This window comes from Coregonus clupeaformis, chromosome 16 (genome assembly GCF_020615455.1).
Source record: "Coregonus clupeaformis isolate EN_2021a chromosome 16, ASM2061545v1, whole genome shotgun sequence".
Lineage (NCBI taxonomy): Eukaryota > Metazoa > Chordata > Actinopteri > Salmoniformes > Salmonidae > Coregonus > Coregonus clupeaformis.
The window spans coordinates 28367404-28394494 of record NC_059207.1 but is presented as its reverse complement, the minus strand read 5'-3'; the positions used below and the strand labels follow the sequence as shown (position 1 = coordinate 28394494).

Genomic DNA, 27091 nt, shown 5'->3' with positions numbered 1-27091 from the left:
CATATGACACAGAGAATTGTGCACCTGGGAGCAGAAATGTTCCACGTTTTAAGGCTCTGGCTTAAACAGCAAACATCACATGTAATGCAAACTAACTCCCATGTTTATCAATTTAAAACTGTATAATAAAATAAGGAAATTATCTTTATTTACATATCCTGGAACATTACCATATGTTTACAAAACGTAAAACACTGTTTGAAACATTTAAAACATTTTCTATTTTAACATTCAATTCCTTATATTTGCATTGACTAAAATAGCTGTATGAATCTCACTTGCTGAACATCCTAAAAATAAAAAGAGAGTTATTTGATTATTTGTCCAAATACTAAATCACCACATAGTGACCTTTGATATAACGGACACATTCTAACCTGAGCTGGGTTTGAAATACTTCAATAAGTTATTAGCCTGACTGCTTTTAGCTGGAGCCTTCCCCTCTCTGGCCAGGGGGCTTTTGCCCTGTTTTTTAGAAGAGGAGGAAATCTTAAGGACAGGTCTCTGTTGTCTCCACTCAGACAGTAGCTCTCTCTGAACCTCTGGAGGTAGTTCTGAGAACACCTTGGGGTCCACGTTTCCTGGGAAACCACAGTCAGCCGAATGCCTCTGTGACACGAGGCCTGTAGAGGAGTTTCCCTCCTCCAAGAGGTCTGTGAGTGAATACTGCAGGGAGGTGATTGAGTGTTCTTGTTGGTTGTTGGTTGTCAGTGTATTGAGCTGTCTGTCAAAGCCCTTCACAGTTTCTTTTCGGTCTATGGGAGTGCTGTGAAATGAGTCATTAAGTTTGCATGGAGCAGGCTGAGAGAGAGAGGCAGGCTGTTCTGAAAAGTTGTGGTGAGATGAGTGGGCTCTGTCTGCTGGTTCAGATGCTGTGGGTCTGACGGACTGAGTGCTATGGCTGAGGGGGCCATGGGCGGTCTCTGGGTAGGCAGGTGATAACAGTTCCTTCTGGATGTCCTCAGGCAGGAGTCTAAACACCTCAGGGTCAATGTTGGGTGGCAATCGAGGAAAATCTGTCATCCCAGGACTGTTGGTCCTTTTATCATCTACTGTTCTTCCACCTATGCAGCACTCACCCACCATCTGCTGTTGCTGGGAGGCCTCAGGGCTATGCAATGTTGACTGTGTGTAAGGCTTGATCTTAAGACTGGTAGGTATGTCTGGTATCCAGTGTGATGCATCCTGACCAGTCAACTCCTCAGTCTTACCTTCAACATCAGATCCAGCCTGTCCCGTGAGGTTACCAAGCACACTTTGAGACAGATCATCCTAGAGGGGAAGGAGAGAGCAAGGATGCACATTTTCAGAATTCTAAAGATGGCACATACAGAGTGCACATGGCTGGGTAAAGCCTTAGACAGCGATACTAGTTGATTTCTAATGCATCCACATGTCTTCTTACCTGACAACGAGAGGAGGCCTGTGTTTTCTCAGGAGATCTGTGTGTGAAGAAGGAGGCGATGGATCCCTTGCTGACAGCAGCACACCTGGCCTGCAGGTTACTGAAGCACATGTTGAGGAGGGTGAGGTGGAAGGCTGTGCTGGTGTCCACCATCTTGTGGAAGAGCTTCATGGCCATGGTGACCAGCTGGGCCAAGGCATCACTGTTGCCTGATAAACACAGCAGATTTAAGTACGGTTAGCTGCTAAATGCACAGTAACTGATCTACCATTCAAGATCTGTGAAATCCATCCTTAGAAATTAATGTACTGTTAAAATGTAGATACATAGTACACTAGGTACTAAACAATAGCTACTGCATATTTGCCAATGCCATTGGCAGTACATTTTAAATTTCTAATGACTTGCAGACAAAATATACTCCATATTTGTATGAGAATTATTTAACAGGTACCAGAGGTTATCTTTTGCCCAATGTGGTTGGGGATGGGACACTGCCTGCTCTCCCGGCTGAACCACTTGTTGGTTGCAGAGTAACGCCTGATGGTCAGTCGAAGGGTCAAAGGCTGCCTGCCATCTTTATGCATCCTAAAACCAAGACAGCTTAGTTCAACTCAAGAGCAGAAACACTACTTGGAGATTCAACCGTTTCTGCACCTTGCAATTCAAACCTTATGATTACCTGTCTAAAAGGCTACTCAACAGATCCTCAACCTTTTGCCTAACTTCATTGGTTGAGGACATTTTCTTGAAGGAGTCTTCATCGCTAAGAGACTGGGATATTATGAAGATAGGGAGAAAAATACAGAAAGACATATCAATATGTGCACTGTAACAGTATTAGCTGAAAACTGGTAATTTCATTGATCAGTTTTCATCTCACACCTGTGGAGCACCAGTGGGGGTGACTGCAGTGTCATCGATGCCCAAGGCCAGATTCTGGAGACGCTGAGCAGTGGAGGCTCCAAACTCCCTCACCAGGTCAGCCAATGGGAAGAGCTGCAGGTCCTGTACACTAACCAATCCCAGGGCCTGAAGCCTCTTAGCAGTCTGGTGGCCTACTCCTGAAATGGGCCATAATGGGTAAAGGTAAAACACTGAATGGCATGACAACAGCTACAGAGGTGATTACGGCTGTGGGCTACATGGATCAACAGGCTGGATACTCTACCACTATCCTCTACTTCATGTAGTGATTTGGATAACTTGCTGAGAGTCAAATTAGAAATAAAACGTAGATCTATACCTGGTACTTTACGTAAACCACTTAGACTGCCCATGATGTCTTTGACACTCTCTGGCAAAAGTGTGGTTTGTTGATTTGGTTTGAAGGTGCCTGACACCAGTTTGGCCAGCAGTTTACTGGTAGCAACACCCGCACAGCCAGTGAGGCCCAGCTTGCTGTGGATGTCTGCTCTCAGTTCAGCTGCAATGTGTGAGCCCACCGCTAGTCTAGGGTGGTCCATGACTTTGGCATCTGAGGCTGAGTAGACAAAACAAAAAGATACACAATCCATGGTAAAATTTCACATAATCTCAACCTGATTGTTAGTATGTAGACATTTAATTTCTTATAACTAAAGGCTAAGGTTAAGAATCCAAACCCACAGTGGCTCTAAATGTAGGAAACTGAAAGTGCAATGCAAATGTTTATACATTTAGCGTCACAGGTTGTTTCACAACCCATATCCTGGTTTCATAAGTCCCCAGGCGGAATGCTGCTAGACCTTATGCTACTCACTGTCATGATTGTAAACGTGGCCTTTGTATGAATAGTGAGCAGACTCTGGGGTCTGTTCCATCCTCCTCTCCACCATCTCTGTGATGTCCATGAAGTTCTCATCAAACCCCAGCCGCTCTACTAATGGACAGAACGACATCAGCAACTCTGAATGGGGGACAGCACAGAGACAGGTGAGAGTTTTTCCATAAGAAATAAAAAAACTGATAGTAAGGTAGAATTCATTAGAGCGTAACACTGTGGCTATAAAAAATGATTTATCTGATGTTTGTGAGATCATCACTGTTCTAGCTGTTTGTGGTGGTTAACTCATTTCAAGAGTTACTGAGTTGATTACCTGTGACTTTGTAAGATGTCTCTCTGTAGTGTGTCAGGTCCTCTCCCTTGACCAGCACGAGCTGAGGACACTTCTCTTTGGCATCTGTCACTAACATCAGCTTTGTCAAACCAAGGTCCCTGGCCACGTAGTTACAGGTGACGATGATGTACTTTTGCTGAATACCTACAAGGAGTCCAGAGAGAAGTTGTTACGCAACTAGTGCTTCCATTGACATGTTGAAAAATGATACAGTAATACGCTTAGACACACAAAATTCACAAAAAAGGAGACAAACTAGAAATAGTATGTAAAATAAATCACCTAAAGGCACATTTCGCAGTGCTGGGTTGCGGATCATTTCAACCTGGGCATAGAAACAGTCCAGGTCAAAGTGCAGGATGACTCTCTGTACTGGTGGTACAGGTACCTTACTGCAGTATTTGCCCCCATGGATCCCTGAAAGAGAGAAGCGCAGTTTCATACAGGTGAAAGAGCTATTACACCAGTGGTTCCCAACCAGGGGTACTAGGACCCCTGGGGGTCCTTGGCCTATCCATAGGGAGTACTTGAGAAGACTCATGAGACCATACGCCTACTGGTAAAATGCACATGAGGGGGTACTTCAGGGGCACTCCTAGCCCTTGATCATGACTCTCAGTTCTATTACATTACACATAAGAGTCATTGGACGAAGGCGTCTTCTCTACGGGGAAGTTTTGTTAAGAGCCCAGCTGCTCTGTCTGAACATTAATACGCACTGCTTGCGGTACAGTTTTGGAAGCATAAGAACCTTATCTTTCATATCAGGGAGAAACAACTTAATTTTTTTTTATTGATACACATCAAATATATAATAATAATAATAATTATCCACTTGAGACATAATAAAAAAATAGTTAAAAAATCCCCATCCAAATCTAGATATCGCCGATGTCGGCCTTCCGCATCTGCGGTGGAAGGTGGCAGAGCTACAGCGGTGTTTGTCAGACCAGGAGTCTTCCAACAAAATTGGTATTCCCACAAAAACGTCTGTAGTGTCCGAACGGTTTGGCCTACAAATTAACATGACTATTGAAAGATGAGACTCTCACGAACACGCGCTACGACCCTCACAAGTGTCACGGGACTCGTCTAAAGTGAATAGTACATTTCCACGGTACACAGGTAATTCCACGCAACAGATATAGGACAGACACTTCAAAACCTACTTCCTTTTACTTCAATTTTTGACTGTTTTTCTACGTATGAATCTGTTATTCAATGCGTTTCTATGGGCTAATAGCAGTAAGGCCAAATTTAATATTTTTTATTGCAAAAACGGTTTGAATGGTTCGCTGGCTCCCCCCACATGCCCGTTGGTGCTACGTGTTCTGTTCGCCACTGTTTTCAGACAGTTGTTCTGTATGCTAGTTTGCAACATTTCAGAAAATGGAAGAAAGCCTGGAAGAAAAAATGTATTTCTGTTTTGTCATAAGTGTGCTCTATACATAAAATTGACATACATCAACATATTTTGATGGGGTTTTAATCAGCGATTTCCTGGCCAGCCTCACCATAGACTGTAAAAAGAATCGTCACACACTGTTGCACCTACGATACTAATCTAGTGAGCACTATTGGAGCTCCACCCAAGCAAGGCATTTGATTGGTTTGACGTGTAGCGAGGCGTCACTGATTTACACCGGGTCTCCACCCCTATTTAGCAATTTTTCTACCATGAACTTCCGCAGGCTTACCCGTATTAGGGAAGCCTGGTTCTAGACGAGGCTAGTTTAGTAGAAACCCAGCCTTGGGCCCTTAGATTCTAGGGGGATACAATATGCATGTCTTTAGTACAAAGACAGGTGCTGCTGATAACACTGCCATTGTCGTCGAGGCAGAGGACATGTATGTGTAGTCCATGTATCTGATGCTGTCTGGACAAAAAGAGTATGGCACGTCATACTATTTTTGGGCCAGACAGCATCAGATACACGGGCTATCAAGGCGAATTGGAGTATTGTCCAAAATAATGGAAATCGGAGCAAACTAGTGTACAGTGATGAGAATGTCCCTTCGTATCAAGTTGGGGTACAGTTTGTTAATGAGGAGCAGTTTAGCAGATCACCAATCTTGAAGAAACCATTTGAGATATCCAAACTGGTGGAGAGAGTGCTGGGTAAAGTGAAGGCTGTGAGGATCACAAGAGGCGGGCTTGTTTAGATTTTTTGTGCTTCTGCGGATCAGAAGGAACGTGCGTTGCGTCTCACCCGATTTGATACGTTTGAAGTGTCGTGTGTCTCTTCGGAACAGGGCACCCCTTAAGGGGGTTATATTTGGCACCTCGTGGGAAGCGGATTTTGACGAGATGAAAAATATTCCTGGAGTGATTGATGCACGTCGGCTGAATCGTGTGGTGAATGGTGAAAAAGTGAAGAGTATCTGTTATTTTGTTTTTTGATATGGAGTCTCTCCCTACTCAAGTGCAGTTGGGGTATACAGTTCAAGTCAGAAGTTTACATATACTTACAGTGAGGGAAAAAAGTATTTGATCCCCTGCTGATTTTGTACATTTGCCCACTGACAAAGAAATGATCAGTCTATAATTTTAATGGTAGGTTTATTTGAACAGTGAGAGACAGAATAACAACAAAAAAATCCAGAAAAACACATGTAAAAAATCGTTAGAAATTGATTTGCATTTTAATGAGGGAAATAAGTATTTGACCCCCTCTCAATCAAAGATTTCTGGCTCCCAGGTGTCTTTTATACAGGTAACGAGCTGAGATTAGGAGCACACTCTTAAAGGGAGTGCTCTTAATCTCAGTTTGTTACCTGTATCAAAGACACCTGTCCACAGAAGCAATCAATCAATCAGATTCCAAACTCTCCACCATGGCCAAGACCAAAGAGCTCTCCAAGGATGTCAGGGACAAGATTGTAGACCTACAAAAGGCTGGAATGGGCTACAAGACCATCGCCAAGCAGCTTGGCGAGAAGGTGACAACAGTTGGTGTGATTATTCGCAAATGGAAGAAACACAAAATAACTGTCAATCTCCCTCGGCCTGGGGCTCCATGCAAGATCTCACCTCGTGGAGTTGCAATGATTATGAGAATGGTGAGGAATCAGCCCAGAACTACACGGGAGGATCTTGTCAGGCAGCTGGGACCATAGTCACCAAGAAAACAATTGGTAACACACTACGCCGTGAAGGACTGAAATCCTGCAGCGCCCGCAAGGTCCCCCTGCTCAAGAAAGCACATATACCCGTCTGAAGTTTGCCAATTAACATATGAATGATTCAGAGGAGAACTGGGTGAAAGTGTTGTGGTCAGATGAGACCAAAATGGAGCTCTTTGGCATCAACTCAACTCGCCGTGTTTGGAGGAGGAGGAATGCTGCCTCTGACCCCAAGAACACCATCCCCACTGTCAAACATGGAGGTGGAAACATTATGCTTTGGGGGTGTTTTTCTGCTAAGGGGACAGGACAACTTCACCGCATCAAAGGGATGATGGACGGGGCCACGTACCGTCAAATCTTGGGTGAAAACCTCCTTCCCTCAGCCAGGGCACTGAAAATGGGTCGTGGATGGGTATTCCAGCATGACAATGACCCAAAACACACGGCCAAGGCAACAAAGGAGTGGCTCAAGAAGAAGCACATTAAATTCCTGGAGTGGCCTAGCCAGTCTCCAGACCTTAATCCCATAGAAAATCTGTGGAGGGAGCTGTAGGTTCGAGTTGCCAAACATCAGCCTCGAAACCTTAATGACTTGGAGAAGATCTGCAAAGAGGAGTGGGACAAAATCCCTCCTGAGATGTGTGCAAACCTGGTGGCCAACTACAAGAAAAGTCTGACTTCTGTGATTGCCAACAAGGGTTTTGCCACCAAGTACTAAGTCATGTTTTGCAGAGGAGTCAAATACTTATTTCCCTCATTAAAATGCAAATCAATTTATAACATTTTTGACATGCGTTTTTCTGGATTTTGTTGTTGTTATTCTGTCTTTCACTGTTCAAATAAACCTATCATTAAAATTATAGACTAATAATTTCTTTGTCAGTGGGCAAACGTACAAAATCAGCAGGGGAGTTTGGGTAGCCATTTGATTAGATGTTCACGAGTCTTATGGCTTGGGGGTAGAAGCTGTTTAGAAGCCTCTTGGACCTAGACTTGGCGCTCCGGTACTGCTTGCCGTGCGGTAGCAGAGAGAACAGTCTATGACTAGGGTGGCTGGAGTCTTTGACCATTTTTAGGGCCTTCCTCTGACACCGCCTGGTATAGAGGTCCTGGATGGCAGGAAGCTTGGCCCCAGTGAAGTACTGGGCCGTACGCACTACCCTCTGTAGTGCCTGGCGGTCTGAGGCCGAGCAGTTGCCATACCAGGCAGTGATGCAACCAGTCAGGATGCTCTCGATGTTGCAGCTGTAGAACCTTTTGAGGATCTGAGGACCCATGCCAAATCTTTTCAGTCTCCTTAGGGGGAATAGGTTTTATTGTGCCCTCTTCACGACTGTCTTGGTGTGCTTGGACCATGTTAGTTTGTTGGTGATGTGGACACCAAGGAACTTCAAGCTCTCAACCTGCTCCACTACAGCCCCGTCGTTGAGAATGGGGGTGTGCTCGGTCCTCTTATTTTTCCTGTAGTCCACAATCATCTCCTTTGTCTTGATCACGTTGAGTGAGAGGTTGTTGTCCTGGCACCACACGGCCAGGTCTCTGACCTCCTCCCCATAGGCTGTCTCGTCGTTGTCGGTGATCAGGCCTACCACTGTTGTGTCTTCGGCAAACTTAATGATGGTATTCGTGCCTGGCCATGCAGTCATGGGTGAACAGGGAGTACAGGAGGAGACTGAGCACGCACCCCTGAGGGGCCCCCGTGTTGAGGATCAACGTGGCGGATGTGTTGTTACCTACCCTTACCACCTGGGGGCGGCCGTCAGGAAGTCCAGGATCCACTTGCAGAGGGAGGTGTTTAGTCCCAGGGTCCTTAGCTTAGTGATGAGCTTTGAGGGCACTATGGTGTTGAATGCTGAGCTGTAGTTAATGAATAGCATTCTCACATAGGTGTTCCTTTTGTCCAGGTGTGAAAGGGCAGTGTGGAGCGCAGTAGACATTGCATCATCTGTGGATCTGTTGGGACGGTACGCAAATTGGAGTGGGTCTAGGGTTTCTGGGATAATGGTGTTGATGTCAGCCATGACCAGCCTTTCAAAGCACTTCATGGCTACAGACGTGAGTGCTACGGGTCGGTAGTCATTTAGGCAGGTTACCTTAGTGTTCTTGGGCACAGGGACTATGGTGGTCTGCTTGAAACATGTTGGTATTATAGACTCAGACAGGGAGAGGTTGAAAATGTCAATGAAGACACTTGCCAGTTGGTGAGCGCATGCTCGGAGTACATGTCCTGGTAATCCGTCTGGCCTTGCGGCCTGGTGAATGTTGAACTGTTTAAAGGTCTTACTCACATCGGCTATGGAGAGCGTGATCACACAGTCGTCCGGAACAGCTGATGCTCTCATGCATGTTTCAATGTTACTTGCCTCAAAGCGAGCATATAAGTAATTTAGCTCGTCTGGTAGGCTCGTGTCACTGGGCAGCTCGCGGCTGTGCTTCCCTTTGTAGTCTGTAATAGTTTGCAAGCCCTGTCACATCCGACGAGCGTCGGAGCCGGTGTTGTACGATTCGATCTTAGTCCTGTATTGACGCTTTGCCTGTTTGATGGTTCGGCGGAGGGCGTAATGGGATTTCGTATAAGCGTCCGGATTAGTGTCCCGCTCCTTGAAAGCGGCGGCTCTAGGCTTCTGGTTGGGGTATGTACGTACAGTCACTGTGGGGCCGATGTCATCGATGCACTTATTGATGAAGCCTGTGACTGATGTGGTGTACTCCTCAATGCCATCGGAAGAATCCCGGAACATATTCCAGTCTGTGCTAGCAAAACAGTCCTGTAGCTTAGCATCTGCTTCATCTGACCACTTTTTGATGCTATATGAAAGTAAAGGGCTTTATGTTTCTAGAACCACTGGACTAGGGTACTCAGGCCAGATCAAAATGTAGTTGGTTGTACAGTAAACTAAAAAGGTTGGGAACCACTGGGCTAGGACAGTAAACTAAAAAGGTTGGGAACCACTGGGCTAGGGTAGTCGGGGCAGAGCAAAGTTAGTCGTACAGTAGCTCTCGAAAACTCTAGGCGGCATTCTGCTTTCTCCCTACAGTTCTCAGCCATTAGCTTCACCCACAACTGTCTCATGTGAATTACAATCCAGACGCTGTGATTTAATGTTTAGAAACATCAATAATCATCGCTTGCAATATGGCTTTCGAAACGTATGGCCCTTATCTTTCATCAGCAATGTTTTTTTTTTTTTTTTTACAAAAAATACACTTACTGTAGCAGTTTTGCACAGATCCATCTGAGGAAACTACACTTCCGCTACACTCCCCGAGATAGACTTACACACAGGTGTTCAGAGCATGCTAGATGTCTTCCGTAAACAAGCGCTGTAACATGGAGATATTGCCGTGTGGGAACACTAACCCTAACAAGGTGTGTATCAATTTAACCTTGTTTTTTGATAATTATTTATCGCTGATATGAAATGTAAGGTCCTTTATGCTTCCAAAACCGTAGTGCAAGCATTTCGCTACACCCGCTACAACATCTGCTAAACACGTGTATGTGGCAAATAACATTTGATTTGATTTAATGTTCAAACCTAACGTCAGGGATCTTAACAAAACTTCCCCCTTCAGAAGACGCCTTCGTCCAATGACTCTTATGAGTAATATTATGGAACTGAGAGTAATGATCAAGGAGTGGTATAGTGACCGAAAAAGGTTGGCAACTACTGTATTACACAAACAGAGTATAGCATTGCACACTCATTATTCACTACATTTAACATGGAAAGTAATTTGCTTCCGTCATTTGGTGCCACTTGCTTTGTTTTCTTACCAACAGGGGTGTGTTGGGGGGGTTGAACAAAGTCCGAGCAAATGTTGTTCCAGTCAGTTTCATCCTCATCAATGTCCTCAACATCCACGTCCATTTCTAAACAACAAGAAAATTCTCATATCGATTTTCCATGCGACACATGAACGTCCCTTTGATGTCTTCTTCTGATTCTGGGTTCGTTATTTTGAGCACCAACAAGCGCGTTACTTCTTCTTCTTCAGTGGGGTTTATCGGCGATTGGCATCCAACGTTACGGTGCATTACCGCCACCTACTGTACTGGAGTGTGGGCCAGAGACAGGGAGAAGCTAAAACCTACCCCGTTTCTCTTAAAAAAGATAACAAAATATTTGAGACTATATCTAATGACGTTCTACTCAATATACTCTTTAAACTAATTTCCTGTATCCCCTTCTACCTCACACTAGATCTCATCCTCTCTCTTTCCCTCTGATACTGCCCACACTATAGCAATACATGCTCCACGGTCTCTGTTTCCTGACAATAATCACACTTTCCTGTTGGATGCTTTCCTATCACATTTCATGTCTTATTCAACTGGCTGTGTCCCACCCTTAATCTTGTAAAAATAGCCTCCTCTCTTCTGTCCCTTCATGCCGTCCTCCCCTCCCCGACTTTCCTCTGTACTTGAAATAAATGCCTTCCCTTATTATCTCTATTCCACTGCTCCTGCCATCTCTACACCATCACTGTTTATATCAGTATTTTTGCCTCTGCCTTGCTCATTGAAACTTCATTATCAACATCCCCACTACTAAGTGCTTGTTTAGCCTGTTCATCTACTGCCTCGTTCCCCTCCACCCCCACATGGGCTGGGACCCAAGTAAATCTTATCTGAATACCCATCTGTTTAATCCTGCCATGGGTTTGTATCACCTCATAAAGCAGGTCTTGTCTGCTATGTGAGCTAAAGGACTGGAGACTCATTAACACTGCACATGAATCAGAGCAAATAACTACTCTGTCTTGTTTGACTTCCTCCACCCACTGCAAGGCCAACAGTATGGCCATCAGCTCCGCTGTATATACAGCCAGATGATCTGTAATACATTTCCTGACTTCCACCCCACATTCCTGCACTACAAAAGCTGACCCAGTACGTCCTGTCCTTGGATATTTTGAACCATCTGTGTAAATGGCCACAAAATCCTGATACACAGTTTCCAGACGTCTGTTAAAGAAATCAGCTGGATCAACACCCTCCCTATCTTTCTGTAGTCTCTCCAACACTTCTAGATCAACTACTGGAGACGGGAGTAGCCATGGTGGATTTACAGGAATAACTACCGTTGGACTAAACTCCCTTCCATACAGTCCCATCTCCTTCGCCTGGGTATTACCCACCCACCCAAAGCTCGTGTTCGGTCTTCGCTCATGTTCCCAGTATGCCTGTAAAATCCCTTTCGCAGGATGAGACACCCCATGTCCTTGTAGGTTGACCCAATAATTCATTGCCAGCTGCTGTCTCCTAATCTGCAATGGCATATCCCCCATCTCCACCTGTAATGCAGCCACTGGGGACATCCGAAACTCCCCACTACATGTTCTGAGTCCTTGCCACTGTATGACATCTAGCCTTTCCAGTGAGGTCCGGGCTGCTGAACCATATGCTATACTTCCATAGTCTATTACAGATCGGATCAATGCAACATACATGTTCTTCAATGAGGAACGCCCAGCCCCCCCATTCCTTCCCCATCAGACAGCGCATCACATTTAGCACCTTCTTACACTTTCCCACCACTCTCAATGTGTTCTGTCCAGGTCAGTCTAGTGTCAAAGTATACCCCAAGGAACCTGAAGGCCCCCACCCTCTCCAAGTTTCTCCCATATAACCTCAAGCATACCTCATCTCCCACCTTCCTCCTGGAAAAGAACACTGTTTGAGTTTTCTCTACAGAGAACCTGAATCCCCACATTAATGCCAAACACTCTACCTCATTAATTGCTTGCTGTACCTTCCTGACTATGTATGGCACATTTCTTCCCCTCTTCCATAAGGCACCATCATCTGCAAATAACGACCTCCCTATATCCGGCTGTACATGAGAGTAAACATCATTGATCATGATTGAGAACAACAGAGGACTAATCACGCTCCCCTGTGGTGTACCGTTATCCACCAAGTAGCTGCCTGATAAAGACTTCCCCACTCTCACCTGGATAGACCTTCCAAACAGGAAATCCTTTATCCAGTTGTACATTCTTCCTCCTACCCCCATAATATCAAGCTTGATTAACAACCCCTCCTTCCACATCATATCATATGCCTTCTCCACATCAAAAAAGACAGCTACAACAGGCTCCTTGTTCACCTGAGCCTTCCTGACCTCTGCTTCTAAGCAGAGCACTGGATCCATAGTTCCCCTACATAGCCCTCTGCTCTCCAGGAAGTAAGTTAGCCTCTCCATAATCATACGTTCCATAATTTTACATACATGTGATGTTAAAGCTATTGGCCGATAGCTTGTTGGCTTCGTTGGATCCTTCCCGGGCATCCGGATTGGTACCACTACTGCCTCCTTCCAACTGCCTGGTAGTTTCCTCTCCTCCCACACTCTGTTGTACAACACCAATACCTTATCCAGTGCCTCATCACTAAGATGGGCCAACATAACATAGCACACCTCATCTTTCCCAGGTGAAGTTAACCCACCCTTACCTATTGCTCTTTTCACCTCTGCCCTGATAAATGGTGCACTCAATGCATCATTTACATCCTCCCTCCTATCCACCACTCCAGGATGCTCATCTCTCGTGTTCTCTCTCCCCCTCTACCCCTCCTCTGACAGATTTTCGGAGCTATGCACTTGGAGAAATGCTTTGGCCATCATCTCTGCTTTGTCCTCATCTGTTACTGCCACATCCTCCCCACTCGTCAACACTGGATAATCCCACTCTCTTCTGACCCCACTCATCCTCTTAATCATCCCCCACACTTCTCCCACAGGTGTCGCCCTTCCAATGGTGTCACAGAACCGATGCCAACATGACCTCTTTGCCTGACGGATAGTTCTCCTCACCATGGCCTGGGCCTGCTTATACTGAATCAGATGTTGGAAGTTATGCGTCCTTTTCAGTACTCTAAATGCCCTGTGCCTACTCCTCACCATTGCCCCACACTCCTCTGTCCACCACGGGACTGCTTTCCTCCTCCTCCTCCCTGAACTCTTAGCTATAACAAGCGCATTAGCACCACCTACAGTTTTGAAGTACTTCCAGAGTAGCAGACAGGCACGGCCACTGGGTGGCACCAGCCGCTAGGCATATTTGTATTTTATGCCTGAAGAAAGTTTAATCAATTACAGGTGAATTCCCTGTCAATTCATTTGAAATGTGCTAGCTAGACTCTTTACCAAAGCGAACTTATTTCACATGATCATCATCATCATCATCATCATGAATTAAAATAATTGCGCATGGCAGGCCACTAGACTTTTTTTGACAGCATGTCCCGCCACGACGGATGCTATAAAACCCCACGTAACACTGACGTCATGACAGTTACATGGTGTTGTGAGTGGGCAACTGATGGAAAGCTTTCACACGTGAATGAATTTGATCAAAAATAGCCGGAGTACAGATAAATTATAACTAGCCGATGTTGCCTTCCATTGGGTTCTTCGCTGAAATAGACTGTCCATTTTTCAGACGTGACCTCTGTAAGCGACCCCACTGTCTGTACAAGCATGTCAAAGACGAGCGAGGAATGTTTGACAACACCCTGTATGGATCACCGGTAACAGCAGCAGCAGGTCAGTCTGCTTTTATTGTAATTTCTTTACATACAATTTCCCCAAAGTGTCTCTTCTTCAGCTTGCCTTTAGTTTTGCCATAGTAGGTATACTACTTAATTGCCACATGCCATTCACAAGTGGAAATTGGCAGTAGCCCGTCATCAATTTATAAAATCAATTTGCAACCTGATTACTTATTTTCAATTCGGCCTATAACCTAATTGCAGTAAAGTGCATCAACCTGCCCAGACCATGTTGTAAAGAATTATGTAAGACAAATTAGTTGGCTGCATTTTTTTGACTTTGTTAAAATAGTATGTAGTATAAGTGTAGCAATTTACATTATTCGATTGTTTGATCTTCTTAATGACAAATCAGTTTTCTATTGACTTTTTCTCCATAAACAGGTGTTTGGAAAACTCATTCCACTTCCATCAATGGAGCCCCAAAGGTCAATGAAGCCAAAGACCCTTGCCTTTTGGAGTTGGAGAGGATCAACAAAGAAATCGAGACTGTGAAGAATGAGGTTGAGAAGGAGCAAAGGAGATTATCCCGTTACCAAACTGTGCAGGTGGACAGTGAAAGAACAGGGTCCAAGAAAGTCTTGATTGCCAAATCTGAAACACCAGGTAAAGATCTGAATGGAAATAGCGTAAAATCTTTACACCGGCAGTCCACTACAGTCTATTCTCCTGCCCGGAGGAAGTATGTGGTTGACAACTCCAAACCGAGGACTGATTTGGAATACGACCCCTTGTCCAACTTCTCAGCTTCTTTGCGATCTAGTGGTTGTTCTGAGTACAAACAAGGTAATGAGCAGAAAGTGAGAGGTAGGCAAGGTGCGAAGAGGACTAGAGAGAATGTTTGTAAGGAGGACCAAACTAAGCCACCTTCTCAAGAGCTCACTGCCTCACCGGCTAGTAGTAACAAGCTAGTTGATGACTCTGAAGAAGAAGAAGGGGTCCTCATCATTGATATTCCACCTCTGGAGAGCGACAGAAAGAAGAGTCGGGCTCAGAAGCCCTGTAAGACCACCACAAACCAATCACAGGAAATCAAAGAGGAAGTCCACCCTGTTCCTGTTCCTACTGTGGCTCATGCGCCACTTACTATTCCACTTCCTGTGTCCACTCCTGGTCCTGAAGTAGTCAAAGTCATATCCCCACCTGCAGTGTCTGAGATTGTGAAAGATGATAACCTCAACACTTATGGCCTATCTAGTGTTTCTGCTAGTCAGGAAAATGAAGGTGAACCCAGTGCTGTGAGTGTATTCGATGACTTGTCCAAATGCTTGGAAAACCTGAGGAGTGAAAGTGAGAGAATAGTTTGTTACCAAGAGGCTGAGGCCACTGCGGAAAGCAACGGTGGCACAGAACCTGTATCATCTTTACAGACACTTTACCATAATGATCCAGTTGTTAAGACTGATGTCAACTTACTGATGGCAGAGCCTGGATTGCTTGAACGTGAGCTTGCTTCCAACTGTGTTGAGAACAGTAACCATCTTCAACCCAATGAAGTCTTATATGAACATGTATCTTCACTACCTCATCATGTTTTAGTCCCTCCCTCTGTCTCCTCCCCCCATAAACACCCCATTGAGACCCAGAGAAGTGAGCAGCCAGCAGCACAGAGCTCTGCTCAGAGTTACTGGTCACCTGTACAAAGTGTATCATCAGTGCCATGTCTTCAGAAAATCCCAGGCCAAACTCCAGGGCCAGGGCTTGATTTTGCCCTTCCTAGTCCAGTTCCGGTAGCAAACTTTGTAGAGCAAGCGGCCACTACCGCGGGTATCACCCAATGCCAGCTGTTATATGGGCCAACTACGTCAGGTACTAATGGAGTAGAATTACAATCTGCTTCTTTTGAACAGCCTACCGTGGAAGCAATGAATGAACAAGTTGTTATTGATTCAAGTTCTGAGGAGCTTGAGTATTCTGAGTTATCTGATAGTGACACAATGGAGGAATGCTATCGCATCTTCATGGAGGAAGCCAACAAGGGTGACGAGGGATCCACAGACCAGGCTAGTACACCTGTAAGTGCACACACACACACACACACACACACACACACACTGGGTGGGATAGTTGGACAGTTCAATGGAGATAGGAAAATGTTGTCGTTGTGTGTTTTAGGTAGGAGCTGTGGACGTGGAGACACCAGGGTTAGCAGTGAAACCCAAACCGTTGCCAGGACCCAGGAAGAGGGTGGCCCATGTGTCCAGATATACTGAGGTACACTAATGAAGACTCCAACTCAAGCACATTATATACTTTTTACTGTGATTCATGAAACTGTTCTTATTGTAATTGACTGCCTTCCTGTCCTATAGCCGCCAGTGGGCAAAAGCAAAGCCCAGGTGATAGTTCCTTTCCGAGGAGGAGTCCCCCAGTTGTCCAACCCCTCTAAGATCCAGCAGCTGCAGCAGAGGGCCTCCGTGTTGTCCGCTGCTCTAAAAGGAGGCCAGGCGTTCATCTCCTCCAACTCACAGAGAAAAATGGTGACGCTGGCTTCTCCTGCTCATCAGGCCAGTCATCATGCCACCCATCATCCAGTTCAATACCTCATTCACCAGCCAACTCATCACCATACTACTATGCAAAATTGTAAGTAAGAGTCCATAACTGTAATGTGTAAACAATGCTTTTGTATGTGTGAGGAATGTACCAATCACTGCAATTTGAGTTGGAAATGATAAAGTACAACAGGGTGATGTTTCTCTTGGGATGAAAACACACACTTCCAGTCAGTTGGCATGTATATCCTGTTGTACATATTTTTTGTCTGTGTTATGCATCAAAAGATTTCATCTATATTAAATGCATCTAATTTCCATCCGTACATGATACCAAGTCATTGGTTAAATATTTTCCCTGCTAGCCTATGTGAACATCATACCTGTGGGAACAGCCATCCAGGTGGGCAACAACCTGCACTTCATCCTCCCAGAGGGAAGCTACACTCTGCCCATCACTTCAGCTAATTGTCCAGTCACCCCAGTCCAAACCCCAGTCCATACCCCAGTTACCCCTGTTCCTGTACAACCTCAGCCTACTGCCTATATCCCTGCTAAGGTGAGGACCAACATAATGTAGAGGTGGAATGAAATGGCTTTAGTGATTTTTCTTTATATTGACACAGTAGGACTTTACTGAGCAGATTATTTTCATATTGGTTTTCTAAAAAACTGCATGGCAAGGTAATTTGTATTGTGTTTCTCCTCAAGTAAAAAACAATCATTATTTTGATTTTGTCCTCCCAGCCCATTCCTACCAAACGTAAAGCCAAGACGCGTCCTGAGGTCGGCGCCAAAGTCCCACATGACGTACGGCAGCGCTATGTAAACCTGTTTGTAGAGGAATTCCTCAAAACATCTGTCACTGTACAAGATGCTTTTGAAAAGGTATGTACCAGAGCAGTCAACATTATTTTATCCATGATTATATTAAATGTGAATTGTCATACATGTTGTTTCCATTACTTATTGTTTCAGTGTTTTATGTTGGAAGCTGTGACGGTGTGATTAAACTTTAGGCACTTGCTGAGGAGAAGACTGTGTATGATCGCAGCATCAACAAACTCAAGTATCTGAGTGTTGCCGTGAACGCACTGAAGAGGCTGAAGAACCAGAGCACAGTCTTTGTCAAAGGTGGGAATCTACAGCGACTGAGTGACTGTATCCTAAATTGCTTTTTGATTACTTGCAATAGTATGATATTATATTGTTAAATATCTTCTGTAGTCTATATAAAGTGGTAGGACAAAGATGTGAACAAAGGACATGTTGACATTTTGGGCTTTGCAACTCAAGTTTAATTGTTTCTTGTCTTGACAAGGTAATGGTTGTCTTTATTAGCTGAAATTTGTCTGCTCTTTTGCAGCTGGAAATGAAACCAATGTCCAGATGTCTAGAGGAAATATTCCACTCAATGAAAAAGCACTTTGGGCAAATGGTATCATGCGTCCCTCAACACACATTTTTATTAAGGGATACGATTTTTTCCCAAGTTCTTATGCTATGCGTCATATCATCTTTACTGCTTTTCTGACACTTCCATGACTAATTTAGCTTTCCTATTCATTTTCTGCTGAAGGAGATGCTGCATTGTATGACAGTTTGAAGGAGCACATTCTGTCAGAGGAGATATTGACGGAGAACAACTATCCTCTTCAGCACCCAGAAAAATCAGGCAGTGCCATACTGTACCGTGAAGACTATAAGAAGGGAATCACTGATCGTGAGTACAGTATGAAGAACTGCATTGTTCAGGTGTATATTGCTGACCGACTGCAAAAATTGACCTCTTGGAATGTGACATATTTAGTCATAAGCATGTATTTTACGTGCTTGGCATAAGCAATACATCCAATATGCCAGGGTAATTCAAATCCTACCCTGGAGGTCCATAATACTGTTGGTTTTCTGTTGTACCTGATAATTAATTGCGCCCACCTGGTGTCCCAGGTCTAAATCAGTCCCTGATTAGAGGGGAACATTGAAAGAAAGCAGTGGCACTGGCTTCGATGGTCCATATTTTAATTTGAGGGCAATTGGCTGTGGTATGTCATTTTCCTAGGACTGGTCTACCTCGGGTATTGTAGTCAACATGGGCCTGTTCATGCTCTATTTTTCATTCCCCATTCCAGAAGAGGGCGTACTTCAGCTTTTATCAGGTCTTTGCATTCAGGGCTCTGTTTAACTCCTGAATTGGCAACTTGTGTTTGTTTTGTTTCTGGGGGAAAAAAGCTTTGAAGAGGATTTGCTGTCGTTGTGGGGCAACTTACTCTGTGAACCAAGCGGGAAAGCACACTCGCAAGGAGGAGTGCAACTACCACTATGGGAAAGGAGTTGAGAAGAAGGGTGAGAGGACATTATGGTATGTTCTACATGTCTCAAAACATATTTAATTATGTTTCCGTAACTTGCTATTACTGTACAGTTCCAGGTGGAGTGGAAACACGCTATAGCTGCTGTGAGGGTGTGGCTGGATGCCCTGGATGCCAAGTTTTCAAGGTAAGAAGATGAATGGAGCATTACACTTATTTTCCATAATACCCTTCAAAGATGTCATGAAACATTTTGTATCGCTCACATATGTTTTCCCCCTCAGTTGCATGTCCATGATGCAGTTCGCTTGGATGGTTTTGTCAGTACCCTTCCTAGGCCTGCCTCTGACAAGATCTGCCCGGGTGTGTTCTCAATCGACTGTGAAATGGTGAGATTCAACAGTAACATTATGGAATTCATAGGCAACATTTTGCATGACATGCCAATTAAGGTTGGGCCAGTGTGTTTTGGATATCAATGTCCACACTGCCACACTAGTGATCTGGTAAAGGTTTTATTGTATGGCTAATAAATTGAGTTTTTTTTTTTTTTTCAGTGCTACACCACTCAAGGTCTGGAGCTGGCCAGAGTGACTGTTGTCAACTCCAGTTTGCAGGTCATCTATGACACCTTTGTGAAACCTGATAATGAAGTCATTGACTACAACACCAGGTAAGGCCACACAACACTCCAGAATTAATATTGAATCTCGACAGACTGCTTTATTTAATCCAGTATTTTAGACGAGGATGCAAGGAAGTCATTAATGCTCTCTGCTCCTCCAGGTTTTCAGGCATCAATGAAGCTGATGTGAAAGGAACAAGCTCGTCCCTACGTGATGTTCAGGAGACTCTACTGAGCTTTGTCAGTGCAGAGACTATACTGATCGGCTACGGCTTGGAAACTGACCTCTGTGCACTGAAGGTGAGTTGAGCTGCATTATTTGATAACTATTTATTAGTGAATGGACACTATGGAATGTCTATATCAGTAGAATTTCTTTTTCGAAACAATATCAGTACAACAAATAAAACTACTGTAGAATAAAACGATATTACTACTGCCAATGACAATCTCCTTTGAGCATGCGTTTTAGTCCAGGACTAGGCCTAATCTGTGTCTGGGGAAACTGGCCCATAAAGTTTGTCCCCTGCCTGTCTCAGCTGCTCCACGGCACCGTGGTGGACACCTCTGTGTCGTTCCCCCACCGCCTGGGCCTGCCTCATAAGATGACCCTTCACAACCTGACAGCAGACTACCTGAGGAGGATCATCCAGGAGAGTGGTGGGTCAAACACAAACAAGTCTCTGGCAATGGGGAGGATGTCCATCTACTGTGTCATTAAAGTTTTGTACCGTCAAACTGATCATGGTGAAATCAGGGAAAGATGTTGCATGAATGTTTTTAATGAAATGTATTTCACAATCCCAACTCTGTCCAGTCACTGCTTACACTTAAATGTGTTCTTAGAACACTAATCAAAAAAGGAACATTGCAGTAGAGATGGAAAATCTGAGAGATCATATGTTGTGTTGTGTAGTAGGCTACAGTCATAAAACGTGTATCCACTAATGTGAGAATCATTCCTAATCCAAGGCTTTCAGATACATGTAAGATATACAGGCCTACATTAGTCTTGCAGTAACAGTGTGTATGGCATTGTTCCTGTCTCTTCCAGTGGGTGGCCATGACTCGGCAGAAGATGCTGCTGCCTGTATGGAGCTCATGCTGTGGAAGGTCAAAGAAGATGGCAAAACTAAACGATGGTGATCTGAATAAAACTGGCATCGCCCACCTTCGTTATTCATGAAATCACAGAGATGTATGTTAAAATGTCACTTATTTGTATTAAGGTGAAGTGTTGGCTCATTTCTTTAAATGGTGTGGGTAGGCTTGGAGAGGGACTGAAATTATATTTGTTATGTCAATTTGTGTTGATTTAGGTGGAATTCATCTTTAACTATGTTATGCTTCTCTTAGTCTCTTATGCCAATGTAATTATTATTTGGGGATGCACTCTGAACACTGGGAAATAATAATATATTGAAAGTAAAAGCACAGTAAAGAAATCTGTTGTGGGGTTTTATTAATATTATTATGATCATGGTTGATGGGAACTGCAGCATTATGCTTTCATAGCCATGTGTGAGATTTGAGAAGGGGGAAAAAAAAAACACCTGAAGACTATTTACATTTTCAACTGAGGAGATTCGGGTCAACAAGTCCAACATCAAATTAACTCTACGTGAACAAGAAACAGTCCCCTCCCCAGTATATCTACAATCCTCAACACTTTCAGATGTTATATGTGATGATACATCAAAATGGACAACATAAAACCACGTAATGTCACTGAGGATAAACTATTTCCATAATTATTTATGAACACTGTTCTCTTGAAGGAATAGGTTCAAATTGTGTGAAGTGTGTCATTTCCTCTACAACCAGGGAATGAACACAAACTTGAACTAAAATAAACAGAACTATCCTACAGAAATGTACAATATGAGACAAAAAAAGTATGATGCTGTTTGGTGGCCATCACTTCTCCCTGATGAGGAAGAAAGTCAAGTAACACAGTATTGAAATAATATTACCTGGTGCTGAACCCATAAAAGTAGAATGAACAGAATGGGCATGGAACCTCTAACCCTGGCAATTTGACTAATAAACTCATGGGTGCACTCGCAATGGCTGCCTAATTTCCATGGTAATGTAGAATATTCATTCAAATGATGCTAACTGATGTGGCTCATGCAATGGACTATTTTTTGTAATGTCAATTGAGTTGATTCAACAAATCACAACACATGTTGATGTTTTTACTTCCTGCTTTTATTTCTTGCTCCTATGTGTACACTCGCAATGGCTGCCAGTCCACCCATTATGCCATCAATAACTTCAATAGAGATGACCGTTCTATTCATTCTATTTCTATGGCTGAACCTGTCACTCTGCCTTCGTTTTGGACTTGGTTCCATAACAGCAACTCCTGATGCAGAAGAGGCCTGTTTTGATGAAGAGGAGGGTGAGGAGCAGCAGGACAGCCAGAAGCAGTGCCAGCACGTCCAGGCTGTGGTACTGGTACCAGGTGAGCTGGTGGGCCTGGACCCTCAGGTGCCTGGCCCCTCTGTTTCTCATGGTGAACTCCAGCCAGAACACTGCCTCATCCTTAGGACTGATCGGTCTGTCATGATGGATTCTGGACAGCCTCATGGCGTTCTCCTTGTACCTGTTGAGCAATTCTTAGATTACATAGAATACATAGATCCTTCTATGTATTTAATAAATGAAGAGTATTCATGTGAATATTCATGTGCTCATTTACTCTGTAGCAAAATGAATGTTTGTGAAAATGAGGACAACTTACGATGGGTTATTGATCACAGCATTGAGTCCATCCACAAGGTCCTGGGTTTGCATGGAGTTGAAGTCCATGATGACAGCAGCTCCCTTGGCCTCCATATGGATCATATTGTCTGGCTGGTCAGCAAACATAGGAATTCCCACCATGGGGACCCCGTGGTAAATAGCCTCATAGATTCCATTGGTTCCACCATGGGTGATGAATGCTCTAGTTTTTGGGTGGCCTTATAGAACAGAAATAGATAAGTTATCCCAAATTTAGACATTCCAAAGATAGTCTCAAATAATGATGTTCAACATCACACTGGTGAATGGATTGGTTTATGCACTATACCAAACAGGAACAATTATGAAATCTTGTTTTTGTTAGAAAAAACCTATAGCTACCCAGCAGGTCATTCTGTGGGATCCAGTTGTACACTCTGGTGTTGGGAGCCAGAGTCTCAGGTTTCTCCCCACTGTGCCTCCACAAAATCTGGCCATGACAGTGACATATTTATACGTTATTATTGATACTTTATTATATTGAACTGTTTAAGTATGTTACACAAGCTGCACAAGAGAGATGCAACACGTCTACTTGGTTTGCCCTAAATAAGAACCAGTAATTCAACAAATATGGTTAGGGAATGTTCTACAGTAGGTCTATAGGTTCTCTCTGACCTTCTGTGGTATCTGTCCCAGGGCTGAGGCGATCATATTCGCCTTCTCTGTGGTCATGTTCCTGATCATGGACCCCAGAGTGAACACAACAACGCCGTGATCTCCAGAGCTCTGCACAAACTCCTGCAGGTCCTGATGGAACAATAGTCCTCTCACTTCACCACATGGCCATATACAGTGTGGGAAAAAAGTATTTGATCCCCTGCTGATTTTGTACGTTTGCCCACTGACAAAGACATGATCAGTCTATAATTTTAATGGTAGGTTTATTTGAACAGTGAGAGACAGAATAACAACAACAAAATCCAGAAAAACGCATGTTAAAAATATTATAAATTGATTTGCATTTTAATGAGGGAAATAAGTATTTGACCCCTCTGCAAAACATGACTTAGTACTTGGTGGCAAAACCCTTGTTGGCAATCACAGAGGTCAGACGTTTCTTGTAGTTGGCCACCAGGTTTGCACACATCTCAGGAGGGATTATGTCCCACTCCTCTTTGCAGATCTTCTCCAAGTCATTAAGGTTTCGAGGCTGACGTTTGGCAACTCGAACCTTCAGCTCCCTCCACAGATTTTCTATGGGATTAAGGTCTGGAGACTGGCTAGGCCACTCCAGGACCTTAATGTGCTTATTCTTGAGCCATTCCTTTGTTGCCTTGGCCATGTGTTTTGGGTCATTGTCATGCTGGAATACCCATCCACGACCCATTTGCAATGCCCTGGCTGAGGGAAGGAGGTTCTCACCCAAGATTTGATGGTACATGGCCCCGTGCATCGTCCCTTTGATGCGGTGAAGTTGTCCTGTCCCCTTAGCAGAAAAACACCCCCAAAGCATTATGTTTCCACCTCCATGTTTGACAGTGGGGATAGTGTTCTTGGGATCATAGGCAGCATTCCTCCTCCTCCAAACACGGCGAGTTGAGTTGATGCCAAAGAGCTCGATTTTGGTCTCATCTGACCACAACACTTTCACCCAGTTCTCCTCTGAATCATACAGATGTTCATTGGCAAACTTCAGACGGGCCTGTATATGTGCTTTCTTGAGCAGGGGGACCTTGCGGGCGCTGCAGGATTTCAGTCCTTCACGGCGTAGTGTGTTACCAATTGTTTTCTTGGTGACTATGGTCCCAGCTGCCTTGAGATCATTGACAAGATCCTCCTGTGTAGTTCTGGGCTGATTCCTCACCATTCTCATGATCATTGCAACTCCACAAGGTGAGATCTTGCATGGAGCCCCAGGCAGAGGGAGATTGACAGTTATTTTGTGTTTCTTCCATTTGCGAATAATCGCACCAACTGTTGTCACCTTCTCACCAAGCTGCTTGGCGATGGTCTTGTAGCCCATTCCAGCCTTGTGTAGGTCTACAATCTTGTCCCTGACATCCTTGGAGAGCTCTTTGGTCTTGGCCATGGTGGAGAGTTTGGAATCTGATTGATTGATTGCTTCTGTGGACAGATGTCTTTTATACAGCTAACAAACTGAGATTAGGAGCACTCCCTTTAAGAGTGTGCTCCTAATCTCAGCTCGTTACCTGTATAAAAGACACCTGGGAGCCAGAAATCTTTCTGATTGAGAGGGGGTCAAATACTTATTTCCCTCATTAAAATGCAAATCAATTTATAACATTTTTGACATGCGTTTTTCTGGATTTTGTTGTTGTTATTCTGTCGCTCACTGTTCAAATAAACCTACCATTAAAATTATAGACTGATCATTTCTTTGTCAGTGGGCAAACGTATAAAATCAGCAGGGGATCAAATCCTTTTTTCCCTCACTGTATAGAACCCTACTGTATATCTAGCTCTTTATATTGCTCTGTTTCAAACATGTACATGTTAATAATTTAGCAGACGCTCTTATCCCGAGCATAATGACATTAACATGACTATGACATGACATGGCTAAAACATGACCATAATGTACTATGTAGCCTTAGAATTACATTGTGAATGTTACGGATGCTACATATAAAAACACACTTAGTGTGTTTTGTAGTGATACTGATTTAAGGTAAGTGTGCTTTTGCCATAGCCTACCTCTGGTAAGAGCTTGGCGGGCTTACAGTGGATTCCTCCAACAAACTTGAAGTTTGGGAGGAAAGGTCGGGGGTACTCAAAGTCCCAGTATGTACGGATCAGCCAGAGATCAGCGTTGCCTATCATCTCACAAGCTGTTGTTGGCTTTCCTTTAAAATCAGACATTACAAATGACTACAAATCAGTAGAATGTAAGTAGTATTGGAATTTAAATGTAAATGAATACACTATGCTATGTTATTCTGTGGTTATCATCAATTGTGGCTACCTCATCCAATGATATTGTAACAGCTCACCCATAGCCTCACTGTAGTAGTCATCTATATCACGCCACAGACTGTATATTGTCATGTCCTGGGACGCATAGAACAGGAAATTCAGCAGTCTCTCAGCAAGGCTCATTTTGTCCGTTAATTTTACCATGGCACCGGGGACGTAGGATGGTGGGGCGGGAAGCTGCCCACAGAGCCGCTCCCAGGTGTGGGCGATAGAGAAACGCAGGGTGTACACCAGAGGAAGTCCCAGCATCTCTGCCACCAGCTCACTGCCGGGCCAAATGGGATCAGCTAACAGAAGGTCATACTTGGCCTCTCTCAGTCTCCCCATGATGCTCTCCGACTTTAACAGTCCATCCAAAACCTGCATGTTTAACTGAATTTGTCTTTGTATAAGTTCATAAAGTCTCCAGTGGACCTGCCAGTAGTACAGGTGGTCCATCTCGTACATGGAAAAGTGTATGAACTCCTCAAGGCAATCCTCCAAGGCCTCCACAGAGACTGAGACATTGAAGAGTTGGTAGCTGAAGCGAGAGCGTTCGGTGGGGTCCATGTACAGAGAAGCACTGTGCACCAGTACTGTAACATTGTGTCCTCTGTCTGTCAGAGTCTCCAATACAGGCTTGAGGTTGATCCAGTGACTGCCTTCAGTGTGCCAAACTAATATGTTTCCACAGTCTATACTCCCTATGATACATAACTGTATGATTATACAAACCGGTATGCACTCTGCCAACTTCATGGTGAGTGTGTAGACAGTGTCTATAATCAATTCTTTTTAAACTAGTCATTCAAGTCAAGCAATCATTAACTGAAGAACTTGAACTCTGAATCATAGTAGTACTCGTCTTATGTCATGCCACTAGGTAGAAGAGCAAACCGCTGGACTTTGGGGGTGGAAGGTAAAAGCCTACATTGTAAATCTAAACAGAGTTAACAAACAGAGAAAGTCAACAGAGTAAAACAAATATAAAAGTGTATAGAAGTCATCATTTGAAATGTATGTGTTACTATTATGTGAGTGACAAACTATTATAATTGGGAATATATATTTCTAAACTAGGTTAACTTCCTCACTAACTACAGTATAGTTTATTTTATATGACCCTATCTCTGTTTAGCAAGTGAGATGTAGCAGCATAGTGTCAGGTGAATTAGGCAGCTGGTTTGAGTGTGGGGCCACAGGGTTCTCCCAGGGTCAGGGTTGGGTGAATAGACAGGGTATACCAGCCTTTAGGAAGCTGTGGTATTGTGGCTGTTTTTCTCTGGGAAATAATGGTCCTCGGCTACTGTTGTTGTGAAGGATGTAGGTATTATATACAGTACATGTGGTCTGCAGAGCTTTTAGCGCAGTGTTTATTATTATTTTTGTTTATTTTTTCTTCTTCTGGGGGATGGATCAGCTTAATATTGCAGATAGATTGTATCAATGTAATTGTCTGCATCATTTCCAATCCCCCATGTTTTTTTTACATATACTCCCCTTTATTACTTTTCAACCCCGCCATCCTTTCCCTACTTGGAGTAAATTAGTGAACAACAATGCCCACGCCTCTACTTCCGGCCTATACTTACTATCTACACCTTATGGACACAGTTAATTTTACAATAATTCTATTATATATATATATGTATGTATTTTATTTATTTTTTTGCTCCTGAACTTCTTCTACTCTCAACCTCTCCGATCATTTGCATGATGTCTATCCGGTTTGCTTCTATATGCCATATCTTTCTAACTGTGCTCTTTT

The 27091-nt window shown here is 43.9% G+C and overlaps 3 protein-coding genes across 4 annotated transcripts; 1 reads left to right on the top strand and 2 right to left on the bottom strand.

Annotated features, from left to right (window-relative positions):
- Positions 1 to 21: 21 nt before the first annotated feature.
- Positions 22 to 10609, bottom strand: poli (polymerase (DNA directed) iota). The gene is made up of 10 exons (XM_041900668.1): positions 10409 to 10609; positions 3787 to 3921; positions 3484 to 3648; positions 3147 to 3293; positions 2652 to 2888; positions 2291 to 2469; positions 2088 to 2179; positions 1860 to 1993; positions 1406 to 1614; positions 22 to 1272 (listed from the first exon to the last, which is right to left on the bottom strand). Exons 1-10 carry the CDS (start codon positions 10500 to 10502, stop codon positions 373 to 375), a joined length of 2292 nt encoding a protein of 763 aa, XP_041756602.1. The 5' UTR covers positions 10503 to 10609; the 3' UTR covers positions 22 to 372.
- zgc:152968 (uncharacterized protein LOC564848 homolog) lies at positions 3270 to 21065 on the top strand. Of its 2 annotated transcripts, none has more exons than XM_041900665.1 (17): positions 3270 to 3319; positions 14080 to 14183; positions 14573 to 16203; positions 16304 to 16402; positions 16501 to 16774; positions 17049 to 17242; positions 17431 to 17571; positions 17703 to 17817; positions 18050 to 18121; positions 18263 to 18406; positions 18916 to 19029; positions 19109 to 19182; positions 19280 to 19384; positions 19553 to 19668; positions 19782 to 19920; positions 20160 to 20280; positions 20675 to 21065. In XM_041900665.1, the coding sequence occupies exons 1-17, from the start codon at positions 3270 to 3272 to the stop codon at positions 20764 to 20766; spliced, it is 3585 nt and encodes a 1194-aa protein (XP_041756599.1). In that variant the 3' UTR covers positions 20767 to 21065. The 2 variants fall into 2 exon arrangements, with proteins under 2 accessions (XP_041756599.1, XP_041756600.1); XM_041900666.1 differs by lacking the exon at positions 3270 to 3319 and adding an exon at positions 9969 to 10000.
- Positions 21066 to 21702: 637 nt separating this feature from the next.
- On the bottom strand, positions 21703 to 26082 carry LOC121584308 (UDP-glucuronosyltransferase 2A1). The gene is made up of 6 exons (XM_041900126.1): positions 25362 to 26082; positions 25066 to 25214; positions 23026 to 23157; positions 22750 to 22837; positions 22367 to 22586; positions 21703 to 22228 (listed from the first exon to the last, which is right to left on the bottom strand). The coding sequence occupies exons 1-6, from the start codon at positions 26080 to 26082 to the stop codon at positions 21946 to 21948; spliced, it is 1593 nt and encodes a 530-aa protein (XP_041756060.1). The 3' UTR covers positions 21703 to 21945.
- Positions 26083 to 27091: the final 1009 nt, after the last annotated feature.

What these genes read in the sequence shown, in the direction of transcription:
- zgc:152968 (XM_041900665.1), top strand. Translation starts at nt 3,270, where the DNA reads ATGGACAGAACGACATCAGCAACTCTGAATGGGGGACAGCACAGAGAC. An exon ending in ATGTGTCCAGATATACTGAG is followed by an intron (nt 16,403 to 16,500) that starts GTACACTAATGA and finishes CCTGTCCTATAG; the next exon opens with CCGCCAGTGGGCAAAAGCAA. An exon ending in TCTCAATCGACTGTGAAATG is followed by an intron (nt 19,385 to 19,552) that starts GTGAGATTCAAC and finishes TTTTTTTTTCAG; the next exon opens with TGCTACACCACTCAAGGTCT.
- poli (XM_041900668.1), bottom strand. Translation starts at nt 10,502, where the DNA reads ATGGACGTGGATGTTGAGGACATTGATGAGGATGAAACTGACTGGAAC. An exon ending in ACTGCGAAATGTGCCTTTAG is followed by an intron (nt 3,649 to 3,786) that starts GTGATTTATTTT and finishes GACTCCTTGTAG; the next exon opens with GTATTCAGCAAAAGTACATC. An exon ending in TGGTTTACGTAAAGTACCAG is followed by an intron (nt 2,470 to 2,651) that starts GTATAGATCTAC and finishes GGCCCATTTCAG; the next exon opens with GAGTAGGCCACCAGACTGCT.
- LOC121584308 (XM_041900126.1), bottom strand. Translation starts at nt 26,082, where the DNA reads ATGAAGTTGGCAGAGTGCATACCGGTTTGTATAATCATACAGTTATGT. An exon ending in CCGCCAAGCTCTTACCAGAG is followed by an intron (nt 23,158 to 25,065) that starts GTAGGCTATGGC and finishes TTGTTCCATCAG; the next exon opens with GACCTGCAGGAGTTTGTGCA. An exon ending in TGGGACAGATACCACAGAAG is followed by an intron (nt 22,838 to 23,025) that starts GTCAGAGAGAAC and finishes TGTCATGGCCAG; the next exon opens with ATTTTGTGGAGGCACAGTGG.